We start from the raw sequence: 17,510 nt of genomic DNA, 5'->3' as shown, positions 1-17,510 counted from the left end.
TTTGCATGCCCTTTCGTAATTTGTTGCTTTTTTGTTGTGATTGTTTTAGTTGCATTTCCAGTTGAAGAATTTTCTTCTTTAGTTTTAGTTTTTCCTTTTGCAGCCGCTTACAACACTTTGATACCCTTTTCACTTTTTCTGGAGTGGAGGAAGCAAGTGGTTGCTCCAGTGTTTGAGATTGAGGGTCAAGGGATTGCTCTAGTTCTGAAGTCAAGGACTCAGATGGTTGTTCTAGCTCCGGTAGGTGCAAATTCATGTTGTACTTTTTCAAGTTGTTCAGGGGGCTGCTCAAAAGCGTTTCCGTCAGTGGATACTGGAGTTAAATTCATTACCACATTAATTTGTTAGATTTTTTTCACTGCGGCTCCTCTTATTTAATCTAAATTTTTCCTTCTTTTTTTCAGCATCAGATTGTGTTATTGTATGGATTGGTGGATGATCAGGCTTGACATCCTTCTTTCTTCTCTGATAGCTAAAAAACGAAAATGTAATAGTTATGACACTGGCACAGAATAGGATTTGCATCCATTAAATGTTATTAGTAGTCTATTAATAGTAGGCTATACAATGATAACACTTAATCAAAGTTTAAAAGTTAAATCAACTCCCTCTCCCTTTCTCAAACATGTTTTGTTACTAATTCATTGCTAATGTTAATAATAATCACTTTACTATAATCTGCGGCAGCACTTGACGTTGCATTAAGTTGCATTATTACACGATTATTACATGATAGTTAATGTTGTAATTATGCGTTGTTACACTGTAACTGGTCAATTTCTATAGGTACACAAATACAATTTCAAGATACCTACACAAAATAGCTACATCAAATGCCCATCAAACTACTTCAATTCAAACTTGTACAGTCTTGATTTTTCATAAAGTGCCCCAAATGTGAAGCAGCTAATAACTAATATAATTCACAATCCATTTGTATTCATGAATTGCATGATTAAATGTTGTAAACTAGTGAAAACATGGGATAGCAAAGCTACTGTCATTCAGCATAACATAACGGGTGACATTGTGGTATAAACATGAAACTTTTGGACAAAAGCATGATACAGAAGGACAGATTTCATATGTAACAGTATAACTTTAAACCGTCCCCTCGCCCCGACCCGGGCGCGAACCAGGGACCTTCTGCACACATCAACAACGGTCGCCCACGAAGCATCGTTACCCATCGCTCCACAAAAGCCACGGCCCTTGCAGAGCAAGGGGCAACACTACATATTGGTTTCAGAGCAAGTGACGTAACTGATTGAAATGCTACTAGCGCGTACCCGCTAACTAGCTAGCCATTTCACATCCGTTACACTCACCCCCCTTTCAACCTCCTCCTTTTCCGCAGCAACCAGTGATCCGGGTCAACAGCATCAATGTAACAGTATAACTTTACGTCGTCCCCTCGCCCCGACCCGGGCGCGAACCAGGGACCTTCTGCACACATCAACAACGGTCGCCCACGAAGCATCGTTACCCATCGCTCCACAAAAGCCACGGCCCTTGCAGAGCAAGGGGCAACACTACATATTGGTTTCAGAGCAAGTGACGTAACTGATTGAAATGCTACTAGCGCGTACCCGCTAACTAGCTAGCCATTTCACATCCGTTACACATACATAAACATATTTAACAGGCAGTTCCTTGGCCACCAATATAAAGTAATGACCTTGACCTATAAAGATTATTCTTACTTTTTATATTGAATATAGCTTTTTATAAAATAATAACATTAAAATTATGTTTTCTGTGTTGTACTGAAGGACATGCATTTTTGTTACAAAGGTTACTAGAGGGTGAAAAGGTGAAATCATCAAATATTTCAGAGAGATTTACTCACCTCATCACATTGATAGATGGTCTTCAATGGGTCTTACCATCATGTGAAATGCTTAAAAATGGCGTTTTATCTTTGTTATACTGAATGACATTGATGAAGCACAAAAGTACGGACAAAAGTTATTCAAGTTTTAAAATATTTTTTAGATAGAGTATGTTGCCCATTATTCTATATATTGTTGCAAACACTAACACAATTATGCCATGGGTGTTCATTTATATTTTTAGGATGAATTTCTACATTTTAAAAACACTTTTGTCATTAGAATTTTAACCTGGTCAGTTACACTGAAGGACATTTTGACAATTAGAAGCTCAATAACTCCCTTAATTTAATAGCTTGCAACACAAATATTTCTGGGTCAAAAGAAGGGTAAGAGTTGAGTGATTTAATATTATATTTATACATATTTATCTTTTTATGTTAAATGAATGGCCTCTGGACACCAAATGTACACGTCTCGTCTTTGACCCATAAACTCAGAAATCAAGAAGAATACTTTGTCAATTTTCCAGGTAGTTTTTTTCCACCTCGCACCATGTCCCAGGGCCAATGGTCACTGAGAAACAACACTTGGCACTTGTAGCTTATCGTTTCTTGCATAATGCATCTGGCAGTTTCACAAGATCATTATACTTTTTGTAGCAATGATTAGCTCATATTAGTTCAGGAGGCATATTGAGCTTTGCACTGCTTTCTCACAGTTTGAGACAACATTTCTCAGTAGAGAAGAGTTGTTCATGCAATAATTGGGTAAGCCTACATGTATATATTAGTAATAGTGTGGGATTAGTAATCTCAACAATGGTAGGCCTACATGTATAAATTACTAATGGTGTGGGATTGGGAATCGCAACAATGGGTAGGCCTACATGTATATATTAGTAATAGTGTGGGATTAGTAATCTCAACAATGGGTAGGCCTACATGTATAAATTAGTAATGGTGTGGGATTGGGAATATCAACAATGGGTAGGCCTACATGTATATATTAGTAATGGTGTGGGATTGGGAATCTCAACAATGGCCATACTCGCGGCGTATAAATCTCTGTGCTGTCATGGAAGGAACATTCTTCCTTCCTGTCTGCTACTCCTGGCGATAGCAGAGTATCCCGTAACCAGACTTCTAATAACTACAGGGGGGAGAGTCAATCAATTCTGTCTGATATTTGAAGTGAACACATCTTTTCCGCTGCCAGTTTTGCCTCTCGGTCAAGTGGAGTACAACACCATGACCGCTATTCAGATAAAGGTAAATAGTCATGTTTTTTAAAATTATAATGACTGTTGTTAGATTTGCTTGTAAATCATATACATGCTTCTAAATAAGTAGGATTACATCTGTTTTTGCCAGATTGTCAATGGTATCATGTCCATGATGTTTATTTCTTCAGTGATATTCAGTGTTCTGTCATTACCGATGTGGTTGCTTGTGTTAGTGCATTAGCATTGAAACAACAGACTCAGAGACTTTCTCTCATACATTCATTTTATGATCACCTCATTCCAACTCTCTCACATAGCCCACATAATCCTCTCAGGACCTCCCTGCTCTCTGTTTTGATGTTCCCAAACCTTTACTCTTTGTGTGATGTGTGACAGACTTATTTGAGTGAATAATCAATTAAGAAAAACTCAGTAGACAAATATGTCAATGAAATATAGGCAGATGGGCTATCAAGGAGCTGACGCAAGTCACACTAACACAATAGCCTGTTATTTGTTCCCTTATATGCTTACAGTCTTAATTCACATGAATGAATGCACCCATTGTATTCTACACAGCTGGATCTGCTACTCAAGCCCAAGTTTCTTCTTAATCTACTGATTCAAACTCTGCTGGAGAGCAGCTTTACCAAGGTTACTGGGTTCGGGACTCCAGATAGATTTACTTACAGTGGAGTTTAAGACATGTCCCTGTGGTCACATATTGCCCTGTGTCTTTGTCTCTGTCCAAGTCACACAGGTCGGTACTGTACTCTGTACCTGCATAATTTGAATCCCCAAATTCACTAAATCCCCTTTCTGTAGGTCCCAGTAGGAGCACCCCGACAGAGGAAGGCCCGGCCTTTCTTCCTGGAGGTGTTGCCCCGCAGCCTGATCATCCTCTGCACGGCCCTGGCCATTGTCCTCTCCTCCATAGCTGTGTGCGATGGACACCGGTTGCTGGCGGGCCTGGAGGCAGTGGTGGAACGAACAGCCTCACCTAACTGCACCACCCACCTAGGTGTATCTGGGGTGGCGGTCGGCCTGGGCCTGGGTCACTCTATGGTCTTCCTGGCTGTGGCGGGAGCCATCTTTGGCCTGGAGTTGCTGGTCATATCGCAGGTGAGTGAGGACCGGGACTCGGGCTGGCGGTGGGGCCTGGGGTCAGCTCTGGTGCTTGTGACGGTGGCGCTGTCGGCAGGGGGAGTGGTGGTGTTGGTGTCTCTGCTCCGGCAGCAGGCCTCTCCTTTGGGCTTCACACTTACCTTCTGGTGCCAGTTTACCGCAGTCTTCCTGCTCTTCCTCAACGGCATGGCAGCGCCACATCCATCACATGGCCCTGCAGGCACCACCTAGAGGCCGCCTGGGGAAATGCTAGAGGTGAAAGAGCACAAGGAGTCCAGCAGTGTCCAGCTACAGCAGTACGGCAGAAGGCATTTTCATATTCCAAACACGCAGACGTCCCAGGAACAGTGATTTCCTGTTGGGATTAGGTTTAGGGTTACGCCCAGGGTTGAGGACTGTGGAGTATAGTGGACATCAGGACATCTCTGCATCCATGGGTGTCACAGTGCCTGAGATGTAACAGGGTCTATTGGAATGAATCAGCTGTGTGTATGAATCCCTCAAGGCCTTGTGCATGTGCAGCTTGTTAATAGCACATACTGGGAACAGTAAACAACGACGTCTGCCTGTCTATATGCAGTCAAATCATCTTCATTGTTTTGTGGAAATACAGCTCTGGATTGTGTAGATTTTTTTTTTTTTTACAACATATGTTTTTCTTAGTTACACTGAGCGTAGTAACTAATGTGTAACTTCCTTTTAACCTTGGCCTCATAGCTAGAGGATGTATGCCAGTGGTAATGGATTAAACAGCCCAGTAAGAGATAGGAAGGATAATGACTTTTGAAATACATTTATGACATTTATTGTGAGAGTTGATTTTCTCATTGCCATCAAGTCGTACCATCATTGATCCTGTGTGAAGCACACGTAATATAACTAACATAGCATGGTTAAATTGATTCTAGGAACTGTCACCAACACATTCACACAAATTCCTTTAAACTTTACAACAGCTCTTGTATTCATGGTTAAACATACACATATCGTATGTAACACTTGGAATATACATGTTAGAAAGCCAATAAATAAAATTAAGCATGTCCACATGGTCCTTTAGAATACCTGGTCATATTGACAATTGTACAATAGGTAGGTGCAGGCACGAGTCTCTTTCATTCCTGATAGTCATGCAGTGTGTGTGCCATGCGTGCCTGCAGGTGAGGATGAGGAAAGGTCAGAATAGCAAACCCATGCACAGAAAGGTTGTCAGCGTTTTGACCCCACAACCAAAGATCCAGTCCTGTCACTAAATGCCATGCCGGTCAAAGATCATATACACTCAACAGAAAAAAAAGAAAAAGGAGGCCTCATCCTTCAAGAGTCAAACAGGAATGTCAGAATGTCACAGATAGACTGTGGAACACACATGGCACCTATCCATTGACAAAGCCTCGTAGGTACAGTATAGGTAGTGAGGAGTGACTGGATGTGCTACACCAGACTAGAATGGCGTGTGGAGGGTCCCCGGGTCAGGAAGGAGACCTGGGTATGGGCCCCTACACTCTGACTCATGGAGCCATGTTGGCACCTGGCCTCCCCAGGTAGATGCTGCTTTAGCCTCCATCGCCTCCACCTCCTCTGAACCTCATACTGAACCTGGGGATAGGGTGTCAAAGGTCAACAGCCAGGGTCAGCCAATCCCCTCTCTCTATCCTCAATAATCTACTACTGGACATTGACTGTGTGGTTGTCAACTTACCTCTCCATTCAGAAAACAATATAGAACTGCTACTACAAACCCCTAGAATAGGACAGAGCACAGACAAAGGGTTAAGTAAACTAAACTAAATGTGCGGAAAATAGCATAGCGGTTAAAATGTTGAGCTAGTAACCGAAAGGTCGCTGGTTCGCACACCCTAGCTGACAAGGTGAAAAATCTGTTGATGTAACCCTAATTTTCTCCAGGGGTGCCATACCACTATGACTGACCCTATAAAACAACACATTTCACTGCACCTATCTGGTGTGTGACAATAAAACATATTTTTTTACTCACTGTATACCAAAAAGTAGATACACTGAAAGTTTGTAGCAGGGATATACTGTATGACAGTACAGTACAATACAGGTACTACAGTACCTGAGTGGAAGCAAAAGCCAGCTCGATAAAGTTCCATATTTCACTGACTTTATGTGGGAGGAATGCAAAGAGGACGTAGTGCAAACCAAAGAGAGATACCAGGAGAACGGTGGACTTAGCAAGCCTCCTGAAAATAAATATTTACAAGTACATAAGATATCATCAACATGACAAAAGTGTTTTGTTCTGTAGGTATTAAATAGCTTTTGGTCAAAAATAATAATATGTAACTCACCTATACTGGTTCAACTCATTTCTATGCATTTCCTGGGTCCTCAACTTGGCCACCAGGATTCTTATGATACTCAGAAAAAACAGCAAGTTAACCTGCGTAAGAGACAGATTTTGAGTGAGGTGCTGACTAACAGAAAATCACAAATTAGCTTATGGGGTCAAAGGTTATGGCAGAACTCACAACGATGAAGAGGAGAACAGGAACTCTGAGAATCCACCAGATCCCCTCGTGTCCCCTCCTCTCCCAGCACCTTTAAAACCAGGGGGAGAGAGAATACACACACACTCTATATGTGTGGAGCATGTAAGCATTATTACATAGATACTTGAATACAGACATAACCTACCCTTCATTCTCCTGGGTATATTTTGCCAAACTCCAGGCTACTATAACGACCATTGGGGAACCTGTAGAGGCAAACAGTCAGACAATGGAATAGGAAAAGACAGAAAATAGATGATGTCAGAGCTCCCAGACAGTCCAATTGAGTGGACAGATGTACATAGCCAAAATCAATGGTATAATCTTTTACTTTAGCAAACTTGTACTTCAGTCTTGTTAATTTAAGTTTGCTAAAGTAAAACAGGCTTACCCCAGCCCAGGACGATGTACCACCTGAGGTGCCTCTTCTGGGAGAAGAGGGAGACACTGACCAGGCTGTACAGGTAGTGTCCCTCGGCCAGCAGCCAGCTGTAGTTGGCCATGATGCAGTAGTTGGAGAACGTTGTTGCAATCTTACAGCTGACCTGTGGAGGGCGACAGAGGACCGAGACAGGCAGGAGGATAAGTCAACTCAACCGGAAGGAAGGGGAGGACGTGAGTGAGCCTTGTCTTCTTCTTCTAAGGGGTTTCTATATATAGATGAATGTTATATGATTAATGCATGTACGTAATAAAATTGAGATTGCAAGCGTGATTTGAAGTTTTTGTATTGATTGACTGGCTGATTGAACATAATTATGGTCTGATTGTCTGGTTTAGTAATTGGGTGATTGACGGGGTGGCAGTCAGTGATTAGGAGTCACTGGGTAATAAATGTTATGAAGGGATTAATAGTGATTGGTAGTAGGCACCGGATAGGAGTCACAGTGGAAGTGGTCATCAGAGGCGAAGAGCACAGCATCTCTGATGAAGATGAAGGCGGCTCGGAGGATGAAGGAGAGAAACAGTTGGATGTGGACGTAGTTACGGGTGCAGTGGAGCCTCCTTGGGGGAAGACCAAGGACACAGAGAGATAGAATAAAATACATATATTCATAATTTCATCCATTGACCCTTGTACATGCAGTGGACACAGTGAAGACAGCAGATTAAGATAAACAGTTGACATAGACAAGCAATTTAGACAAATGGAGAAGTGGTAAAAGTCATTCCTAATGTTAAGGGATGAGCAGAACAATTTATGATCTACTACAAGTATAAATCACTTGGACGGCCCCCAACTATACTCACCTGAACAGACAGAGTGTGGCAGTGGCGATGGTAAGAGACGCAGTAGAGATAGCATAGCCCACCGAGTACATGACTTGCACATAGAGGAAGTAGCCATGGGACCTGGGTGCCTGGGGAAGCAGAAACAACACTGTTCATCCAAAAGGGCATATTATAAGCACTTTGAGTTTATGAATGTATGAGTTGGGACTTTTTCAGTCAGAGAGAGCGATTGAAATAGAGAAAGAGAGTCAGAGAGAGAGAGGGAAAGGGAAAGGGGGATACCTAGTCAGAGTGAGAGAGAGAGAAAGAAAGAAAGAGATGTGTAAGGGTGGACAGAGTGTCCTGGCCTAACAGAAAAAGAGAGAGTGGGGGTTTGGACCATGTCGTTACTATCTGTCTCTTAAATCACTGTAGTTAAGCACTGCTGTCCACCCAGCAGGAAGACCACTCGGAACAGACTGGGAAGAGGAGTTCTGAGCAGAACCAGAACATTTCACACTGTGATTTACTCTTTTATTCCACCTGCAACTAGTCCAAATACAACACTCGGTCATAATCTGTTCCTAAATTACTACAAATAATAATAATAGGTTTACTTCACCCCAGGACACTGAAATGTTATAAATCAAATCAAATCATAGGTTTTATTGTGCACCCATATCCACTGACTCTCGCCCAGGCTGATGATATTGCCAAAAAGACATGCACCACTGTAGAAGAACTGAGTGCCAGCCTATCAAAATGCTTAACCTATACAGTATTTTCAGTGAACAGATCCTACGGGAGGAAACACACGATATGAGGTCATTAAAGAGTATTGGGACTTAGCACACCTGTGGATTCACATCATTCCTGAGGGGCATATCCCACAGAATTCTGCTTATATCACGCTATACCACAATAAACATAATGTTCAAATGCAGAGACTCCGAGATCATTGAGCACTTTTGAAGTGACAGGTTGGCGCGAAATCCATAGCCTATCTCCTCTGCACTGTATCAGCATAAAATAATGGCCTTCTAGCAGTCATTAGGACAAAGATTCAGCAGGAGGCAGGCAGGTAGAGGTGCAAATGAGTGTTAGATTTATTTACACAGCGCTGGTATTTCAAAGATGACGGTGAAATTTACAAATAGGCCAGGCTATACAAAGTTCTGACTTCAAAATGGCAGCATTCTAAAGAAAAAGCCTCTCATCAGGCAAAACCTATCTTAACCAATAAAGCACAGGTGAGGTCTACCAGGCTCAGATACAGCCTCCCCTTGAGTTACCCAACATTTAACTAACTAGAACATGCCCAACCTGTCACTCAATAATTTGAACTGCTATTTTTATATAGAGACATAAAACTAAAACTGAACTGAGGGGCTAAGCCGCCTTTAGCCGCCTCGTGGAACCAGGTACGAATCACATCATCCTACCTCAAAAGGGAAGGTGAGGGTCTCAAAGGCATACTCGCAGGCTATCTCATGTGGAGGAAACGGTTCAGTCCAGCCGTGCTCTGTGCAGTTCCTGTATACTCTGCCTGTGAGAGGAGAGAACACTGGTTTGCTAAAGAATAGATCTAAATAACGTTATTTTACAATCTTGACCATTACCCATCATTGCAACCGCTTTTTCCCGCTGGGATACTGTTTATCCTGTAATAATGCCTAAACTACACAGGCATTACATAATACCTGACATACAAAAGCCATTTACAATCATCAACCTTGAATATGGATGTGTCTGATGATGTTCTAATGTGTAACTGTTAAGGTGTCCTTGGAATGCTTAGTCATGTATGTGGGCATACCTGTGGTGCGGAGGAATCTGGGACATGGCTGTGACACAGTCTCTCCCACATCAGCATGAGGCCAGCAGTTCAGGTGGTCCCACAAACCTCGGCACTCTACAGGAGACATAATGGGTGTCATTCACAGGTATTCTAAAGGTTCTCTTCATTCATTCCACAAGGGAGGCTGAACAATTCCATCGCTCTCACAGTATACCACAAATCCTGACACATTTGGCTGCCAGCACAATATGCCTCTTGTTACTGTTATAGGAAGTCCCTTTCTAAAATCACCATCCATTTGCCAAATCACCTTGGCTTGTCTGGCAGCCCTTAGGCCCAGGTACCATATGGGCTGTGGAAGTGGAAGAGATAGAAAAGGACAGGTGTTCTATCTGTCTCTCTCGGGACGGCAGGTAGCCTGGCGGGTGGGAGCGTTGGACCAGTAAACCGAAAGGTTGCTGGATCGAATCTCCGAGCTGCCAAGGTCGTTCTGCCCTGAGCAAGGAAGTTAACCCACTGTTTCCCGTCTGCCGAAGACGTGGCTGTCGATTAAGGCAGCCCTCTGCACCTCTCTGACTCAGAGGGGATGGATTAAACGCAGAAGACACATTTCAATTGAATGCATTCAGTTGTACAACTGACTAGGTATCGCTCTCTTAGTCTGTCTGTCCAATGTTTTATCTAATTGTTTTCTTCCTAAAGCCAATCTGAGGGCAAATCATACTCTTTCGCCAAATGGAATATCAGAAATGTCAATTGTGTGATAGTGCTAACCACTTCAATCAACCATTTGCATTGTATTTCTCACAGCCTTCTCTCCTTCTCACCAGCATGAAACCATGGTAACATGAGGTTTTCAGCATCCTAAATCCAATAAGCCAATGTGTTATGCTACTAGCCTTAAAATAAAGGGTAAAAGAACATTGCTTCGCCTCCCATATTAATGACCCCGGGGCTCCCAGCACAGATATGTGTTTATCAGGGCACTAAGACCACCAGATTCCACATATAGCAGAGGAGAGAAGCGTTTGGCTGATCTGGTTACCAGAGTAGACTCACTGCTGCCTCCAAAACTCTCCATCACTCTCCATCACCACTCCCTCTTCATTGGACGTGATTTGTGGTGTACGGATGTGCTGTTATCTAAGCTGTTTTCCTGGCCCCTCTTTGAACTTTTCTTCCTCTGTGTAGATTACATTAATGGCTAAACATGATGCCCATAGAATGACTGACTTGCCTGGTTGTTGAGAGTCAGCCTGGCTGATGTTGATCTTGAACAGATCCTTGAAGCAGCTCAACTCATCTTGGAGTAAGATGTAGTCCGGGTCACATTCTGGAGGAATGGCCTTCACCTTCAAACATGATTTTAAACGGCATCGCATTCTGTGTTGTAGTATATTTCTTTCGATTTAGAAAGGGTATAGCCATATGCCTTTATCAAAATGTGCTGCATGCCATTCTCTCGCCCTAAACTAAACTTTTAAAAAATACAATGAATAATATTTTGCATTTTCAGAGGAATTTATGTTGAGACAGCGACAATTATAGTTTAGGCTACTATCATTTTCCATTTCATGATCATGATATATACACACATCCATTCATTATCAAATAATTAGGAGGAATTGGAGCACATTTGAATATCACTCACATTGGAAGAGAAGTCGAGAAGAGCTGCTATAAACACAAACCTATGCAATTGTCTGTTTATCCTCATTGCAGCTATGGTATTGCCAAGACAAACTGAGAAATAAAATAAACAAATATACATATATATACGGAATCCGCTAGGAGGGACAATTCAGGTGCGCAATGGTAACCTGGACAAAAATATATCAATAGAAAATTCCAGGAATATTACTTGACCGAAGCAGAGAGTTATTCGGTGCCTAAGTCCTGAAAGCAGGTGACAGTGTCTTGTCCTGGTTATCTCAACCCTGATTTACACAAAACTGTAAACTTCAGATGCAGCGTAAAATAGATAATCCCTTTTCTGTAGACCCCGCCTACTGCTCACTGCGCACGGCTGTCACTGTCTGGTCACATCCATTTAGGATACAGGTTTTATCTTACCTGGAAATTGCTAAATTATAAATATTTGAATTTCCAAATTGTATAATTCGTTTTATCCTACCAGAGTTGTAGTTTATATACATTCTAAAGAACTGTTTCTGTCTCTGGCATATTCATTTCATCTCATGTGAACATTCAAGTAAATCGTGAAAGTAAACTCTCAGTTGACTCTCAGCGCCTGTCCACCGCACTCGAACTCGCTCAAACACACCTTATAGTACCCATACGACACCTCTGAGTGGTGTTTACAAAACACAACAGTGAAGTGTACGGGTAGTAAAAGTGTCACCTGGTATCACATCTCTGCAGTGTTTGCTGTTGTACATGTATGATAAGCAGCACAAGGCTTGCCAGGGGGATAAACAAGCATGTCAGCGTTATCTAGACTCACTGGGTCAATTAAGATCAAATCGATTTTTTTCTGGCCGAATACTGGGGATGGACAGAAGGAACATGGTGCTGGGTGTTTGGTAAAGCTGTGGACCGGTATAAATCAGATCCTTTCAGGGTCTGCCTCCACTCTTAAAGACAGGTTTAGGATTGTTATATCTCTGGAGACAATTAACTGAAGGGCATTGGTTTGATTTACAGATGTATGATCTTAATTTGAGCCAGTCTGCTACAGCAAGAAAATAATCCTGGAGCAACAGGAAAAGTAAATTATTGTGTGGATTATAATTAATGGACATTTTTGTAGTAGTTGATACAGTTTTTGATAGAGCAAATCAAGTCTGACATTTCAAAGTGGAAATTACAAACTTTAGGAGCCTTTTAAAAACACAGATACACTACACGTTTATAGTTCCTGTTATGCAAGAACATTCCCAGCAACAAGAGTGATTAAACTAAGATCCTACATCTGTAAAAGCTGTTTGGTATGTGTGAGGTGCTGAACCCTGGATCTAAAGATCAGAATACTGAAACTTTGTGTGGTTTAGATTTAGAGGAAGAAGAAACATGGGAATATGTGTTTTAAAAACCACAAAGTCACTTGCCCCTTTCTTCTACAGCCATATTGTGGACTTTTCCATTGTACAATATATAGATAATTTGCAGATCAGCTTTAAATCCATCTAGAGGGAGAGTACTGCTGGTATGAGGAAGTGGCTGCCTGGGTCTTCTGCACCTCCAAGTGGAGTATAGCCTGAGAGTTTGGCATTTGCTCGAAACCACTGATATTATATAGGGTCAGGTATTTTTTCCAACATTTAATGTTTAATTAACCTGATTCTATATCTGTGGTTAGGGTCAACAACTTTTAGCGTAGTGTATGAGGAAGTGTCAAAGCCTAATGACCAGTGTAAACAGAAGACAATTGCACTGTAACCATACCCCCAACCAAATGATAAATTACCTGTTTATTTTTTTGTTTATTTTAAAATTATTTATTACAAAGAAACACACGGAAGAGGTAACATTAAAGTATTAGAACATGAAGGACAAACAATACAGCATCAAGACCCTATCAAACATGTATCAGTCTTTCCGCAACAGAGCCATCCTTACGTGTGAGGGTGCGTGTGTATGATAGTGATATAAAATATATGCCATAGTTTCCTTTTTCATGATCACAATCTTGTGAATCCCGAACCCTCCAAGATCCCCCCACAGTTCCCCAATAGCTGTCCCTCAACCATTCGAGACCCCTCCCACAGTCCCCCCCGGAATAAAAATAAAATAAAAATACAATTAATTCCATTCCCCACCCCCAAGAACCCCTCAATGCACCAACAACCAAGAGAATGAACTAAAGAGAAAAAAAGGAAAAGACAGAAGAAAACAGCAAACAACAATGAAAAAAATACAAATATTTAAAACAAAGGACATCAAGGCCAACTGAAATCATAACAGCAATGCCAACTGTATATGTTTGTGTGCATGTCTGGCACTATTACATGTATGTGTGTGTTCTTGTATGTGTTTATTTGAATGAGAGTGTGTGTATATGCATGTGTACAAACACCTGCACGGCATCAGCCTCAGGCAAACCGGCATTAGTTGTAAAAACACTGCCACTTAGTGTAATTCAAATGTACTTTTATTATGTTTTATTTAGACTTTTTTTTCTTTTATCTTTTGACCATCGTTCTTTCTCTCACACAGCAACTCCACTCCCACTTGTCTCCAATTCCACATACCAACCCTCAGCTTCCCTCAGCCCATCCCATCTATCTCTGCTGGCCACCCACTTCGTGTTTCCACGCAGCACATATCTTTCAACTATGCTATGATGTTTAACGTACAATTTCAATTTATCTAATCGAATAGAATCTACAGATTGCGTGTTGAAGATAAATACTTTTACTAAGAGTATTAGTATATTAGTAATTGACTGACCCGGTCTCTCCAGATCTCCTAACAGTACTATTTCTAGGGTCAATTTTAGATCAATGCTATGCATTTTCAGCCATTCCTGAGCCTGAGACCAGAAACAGGCTACCTGAGGGCAATACCAAAATAAATGGTCTATTGATTCTGTATCCTCACAACAAAATCTGCAGAGCTTCTATGATTTTATGCCCCAAATATTCAACATTTTGTTGGTGGCAAGAATTCTATATAATCATTTTAGCTGAAAAGCACGAAGTCTTGAATCTTGCGTTGTTTTATATATCCACTCATACACCCTGTACCATGGAATCGGTACATCAAAAATCTCTTCCCAACTATTTTGCAATCTGTATGGTACAGTTGTCAACATCCTGGTCCTCAAATGAAACTGGTATACTTTCTTATTTATGCTATTTTTATTCCTCCACCAGTTTTGATCCTTTATATTGGGCAGACAGACCAGTTCCCTACCTCCTCCCGCTGCCACCCACCTCCTCCATTTTTGGGGCAATGCTGTAATCAATTGGTTGTACTCTTGGATTGAGCAGACCTTCCCGTACAATTCTGATAACTACATGAAGGACATAACTCTACCATTACAATTTACAATATCATTTAAGAACAAAATACCATTTTTAAACATCTTTCCCATAAATACAGGTATTTTATCAACCAGCACATTTGAGTTCAGCCATAATATTTGTTCTATCTTTTCAGGGGGATGAAATTGAAATTACCTGTTGTTACTCACAATGCTCAGAGTCCATAGCCCACTGGCCATCCGATCATAACATCATTTGATTGTGATCTGTGTGTTGGTTCAATGTCCGGATGATAATCTTGAATATTTGAGGACACGTAACAAACTTCCTGAGTGATTTCCTACAGTTGGTATAATTCACTTTATTAAACAGGTTGTTGTTTTTCTTCTGACATTTCAGTCCAGCTGAGACCAGTTATGGGTGACTTATAGGTGACCTGTAGATGACCTGCACCAGCCTGACTGGTGAGATGAATGATAGAGGGTGAGGAAGTTGTGTAAACCTGCTACTGACTGCTGGTACCATTGGTACTGGCAAATAATCTGCCATTAAAAAGGCCTATGGCTTTTAAAAAGTATGACCGTATATTCATAAAGAATAGAAATGTAAAGGGCAAACTTAGGTCTGGTAGGCTAGTCTGTTGGCCAGTATAATTAAGATGCAGGTGTTATTGTCAGTGGCTCGTGAAGGCAGTGTGGACCCATAAACACATCATGGGGTGTGGAATGCTGCGCTCACGTGCTATCTTAGTTATCGGAAGTTCAGTGGGAAATTTCACTTGAAAGACCCTCCAAGTTGGAATTACAAGTGGGAAACTCTGAGAAAATGTTGTTGCCCGAGTTGCCGAGTTGTGACGTCTCACCACTGACCTTTTACCTTTTCAACCAAAAGATGACAACAAATTTGTTTTGGACAACTACAATATTGTTTGGCTAATGTAGCTTGTTTGAACATATATTGTACATTTTAAGCAAGTTAGCTAACTTTATTAAAAATAATTTTACCTAGATTATTAAACTAGCTAAAATCTTATTGGTTGAAGAATTGGTCTGACCAAAAAGCACATGAACAAAATTAAGTTTTATTTCCGACATCACTAGGAAGCTCAGATGAGCATATGAATGCAGCATAAAAAAAGACCAAAGGAAAATCTCAATTGCATACTCCTTGCCAGAGCTCCCGCCCCTCTGACCTTCTCCTCCAATGAGTTTTGAGAAGGGAAGGGGAATAGAGTATGTGAGGAGAATACAATTGATATCTTCCCCATGTTGAAGTTGCAGGTTAGGAGAGCATTTTAGCTAACCCGAAACCTTTTTGGGACATCAAATCAAATGAAAGTTTATTTGTCACGTGCGCCGAATACAACAGGTGTAGGTAGACCTTACAGTGAAATGCTTACTTACAGGCTCTAACCAACAGTGCAAAAAAGGTATTTAGTGAACAATAGGTAAGTAAAGAAATAAAAACAACAGTAAAAAGACAGTGAAAAATAACAGTAGCGAGGCTACACACAGGCACCGGTTAGTCGGGCTGATGCATATATGATAAATAGAGAATAGCAGTAGCGTAAAAGAGGGGGTGGTGGGTGGCAGGACACAATGCATATATTGTAATATATTGCACAATGTACATATTGGGCCAGTTAGCCAATGTGCGGGGACACTGGTTGGTCGGGCCAATTGAGGTAGTATGTACATGAATGTATAGTTAAAGTGACTATGCATATATGATAAACAGAGAGTAGCAGCAGCGTAAAAGAGAGAGGGGGGGAGGGGCACACAATGCAAATAGTCCGGGTAGCCATTTGATTACCTGTTCAGGAGTCTTATGGCTTGGGGGTAAAAACTGTTGAGAAGCCTTTTTGTCCTAGATTTGGCACTCCGGTACCGCTTGCCATGCGGTAGTAGAGAGAACAGTCTGTGGCTGGGGTCTTTGACAATTTTTAGGGCCTTCCTCTGACACCGCCTGGTGTAGAGGTCCTGGATGGCAGGCAGCTTAGCCCCAATGATGTACTGGGCCGTAGGCACTACCCTCTGTAGTGCCTTGCGGTCGAAGGCCGAGCAATTGCTGTACCAGGCAGTGATGCAACCAGTCAGGATGCTCTCGATGTTGCAGCCGTAGAACCTTTGAGGATCTCAGGACCCATGCCAAATCTTTTTAGTTTCCTGAGGAGGAATAGGCTTTGTCGTGCCCTCTTCACGACTGTCTTGGTTTGTTTGGACCATGATAGTTTGTTGGTGATGTGGACACCAAGGAACTTAAAGCTCTCAACCTGCTCTACTACAGCCCCGTCGATGAGAATGGGGGCGTGCCCGGTCCTCCTTTTCCTGTAGTCCACAATCATCTCCTTAGTCTTGGTTACGTTGAGGGATAGGTTGTTATTCTGGCACCACTCGGCCAGGTCTCTGACCTCCTCCCTATAGGCTGTCTCGTCGTTGTCGGTAATCAGGCCTACCACTGTTGTGTTGTCTGCAAACTTAAGGATGGTGTTGGAGTCGTGCTTGGCCATGCAGTCGTGGGTGAACAGGGAGTACAGGAGGGGACTGAGCACGCACCCCTGGGGGGCTCCAGTGTTGAGGATCAGCGTGGCAGATGTGTTGCTCCCTACCCTCACCATAACCATAATTATCCTAACCTGCTACGTTAATTCTCCTAACCTGCTGTGTAAGTTCTACTAAGCTGCAAGGAAAAGTTGTCTTAACCTTCCAGTTGTAGCTATATACCACCTAGGGGTTTTCTAATTTGGGAAATATATTATTATGAGCCGTCCTCCCCTCAGCAGCCTCCACTGCACAAAACCTATTGGAGGAAGAGAAGGTCAGAGGGGAGGGACCTCTGGCTTTCTCATCCAAT

At 41.9% G+C, this 17,510-nt stretch overlaps 2 protein-coding genes across 2 annotated transcripts; one reads left to right on the top strand and one right to left on the bottom strand.

Moving 5' to 3' along the window:
- The first annotated feature begins 2,707 nt into the window (after positions 1-2,707).
- On the top strand, positions 2,708-4,871 carry tmem37 (transmembrane protein 37). Its single transcript, XM_071356143.1, has 3 exons — positions 2,708-2,711; positions 3,051-3,103; positions 3,883-4,871. Exons 1-3 carry the CDS (start codon positions 2,708-2,710, stop codon positions 4,411-4,413), a joined length of 588 nt encoding a protein of 195 aa, XP_071212244.1. The 3' UTR covers positions 4,414-4,871.
- An 88-nt stretch (positions 4,872-4,959) lies between these two features.
- LOC139546526 (secretin receptor-like) lies at positions 4,960-11,954 on the bottom strand. Its single transcript, XM_071355009.1, has 13 exons — positions 11,363-11,954; positions 10,949-11,063; positions 9,730-9,825; positions 9,356-9,459; positions 7,953-8,062; positions 7,574-7,706; positions 7,093-7,246; positions 6,847-6,907; positions 6,681-6,750; positions 6,501-6,592; positions 6,266-6,392; positions 5,885-5,926; positions 4,960-5,781 (listed from the first exon to the last, which is right to left on the bottom strand). The coding sequence occupies exons 1-13, from the start codon at positions 11,480-11,482 to the stop codon at positions 5,617-5,619; spliced, it is 1,389 nt and encodes a 462-aa protein (XP_071211110.1). The 5' UTR covers positions 11,483-11,954; the 3' UTR covers positions 4,960-5,616.
- Positions 11,955-17,510: the final 5,556 nt, after the last annotated feature.

The sequence above is a fragment of the Salvelinus alpinus genome, chromosome 20 (assembly GCF_045679555.1).
Source record: "Salvelinus alpinus chromosome 20, SLU_Salpinus.1, whole genome shotgun sequence".
NCBI lineage: Eukaryota > Metazoa > Chordata > Actinopteri > Salmoniformes > Salmonidae > Salvelinus > Salvelinus alpinus.
This window is presented reverse-complemented; position numbering and strand designations above follow the sequence as displayed.

Bases quoted from the DNA above. Each gene is read 5' to 3' on its own strand.
- tmem37 (XM_071356143.1), top strand. The intron at 3,104-3,882 runs GTAAATAGTCAT...CCCTTTCTGTAG, and splicing joins TGACCGCTATTCAGATAAAG to GTCCCAGTAGGAGCACCCCG.
- LOC139546526 (XM_071355009.1), bottom strand. From the start codon at position 11,482: ATGTATATTTGTTTATTTTATTTCTCAGTTTGTCTTGGCAATACCATA. The intron at 6,593-6,680 runs GTGAGTTCTGCC...TCTCTTACGCAG, and splicing joins CTGTTCTCCTCTTCATCGTT to GTTAACTTGCTGTTTTTTCT. The intron at 6,393-6,500 runs GTGAGTTACATA...ATTTATTTTCAG, and splicing joins AATGAGTTGAACCAGTATAG to GAGGCTTGCTAAGTCCACCG.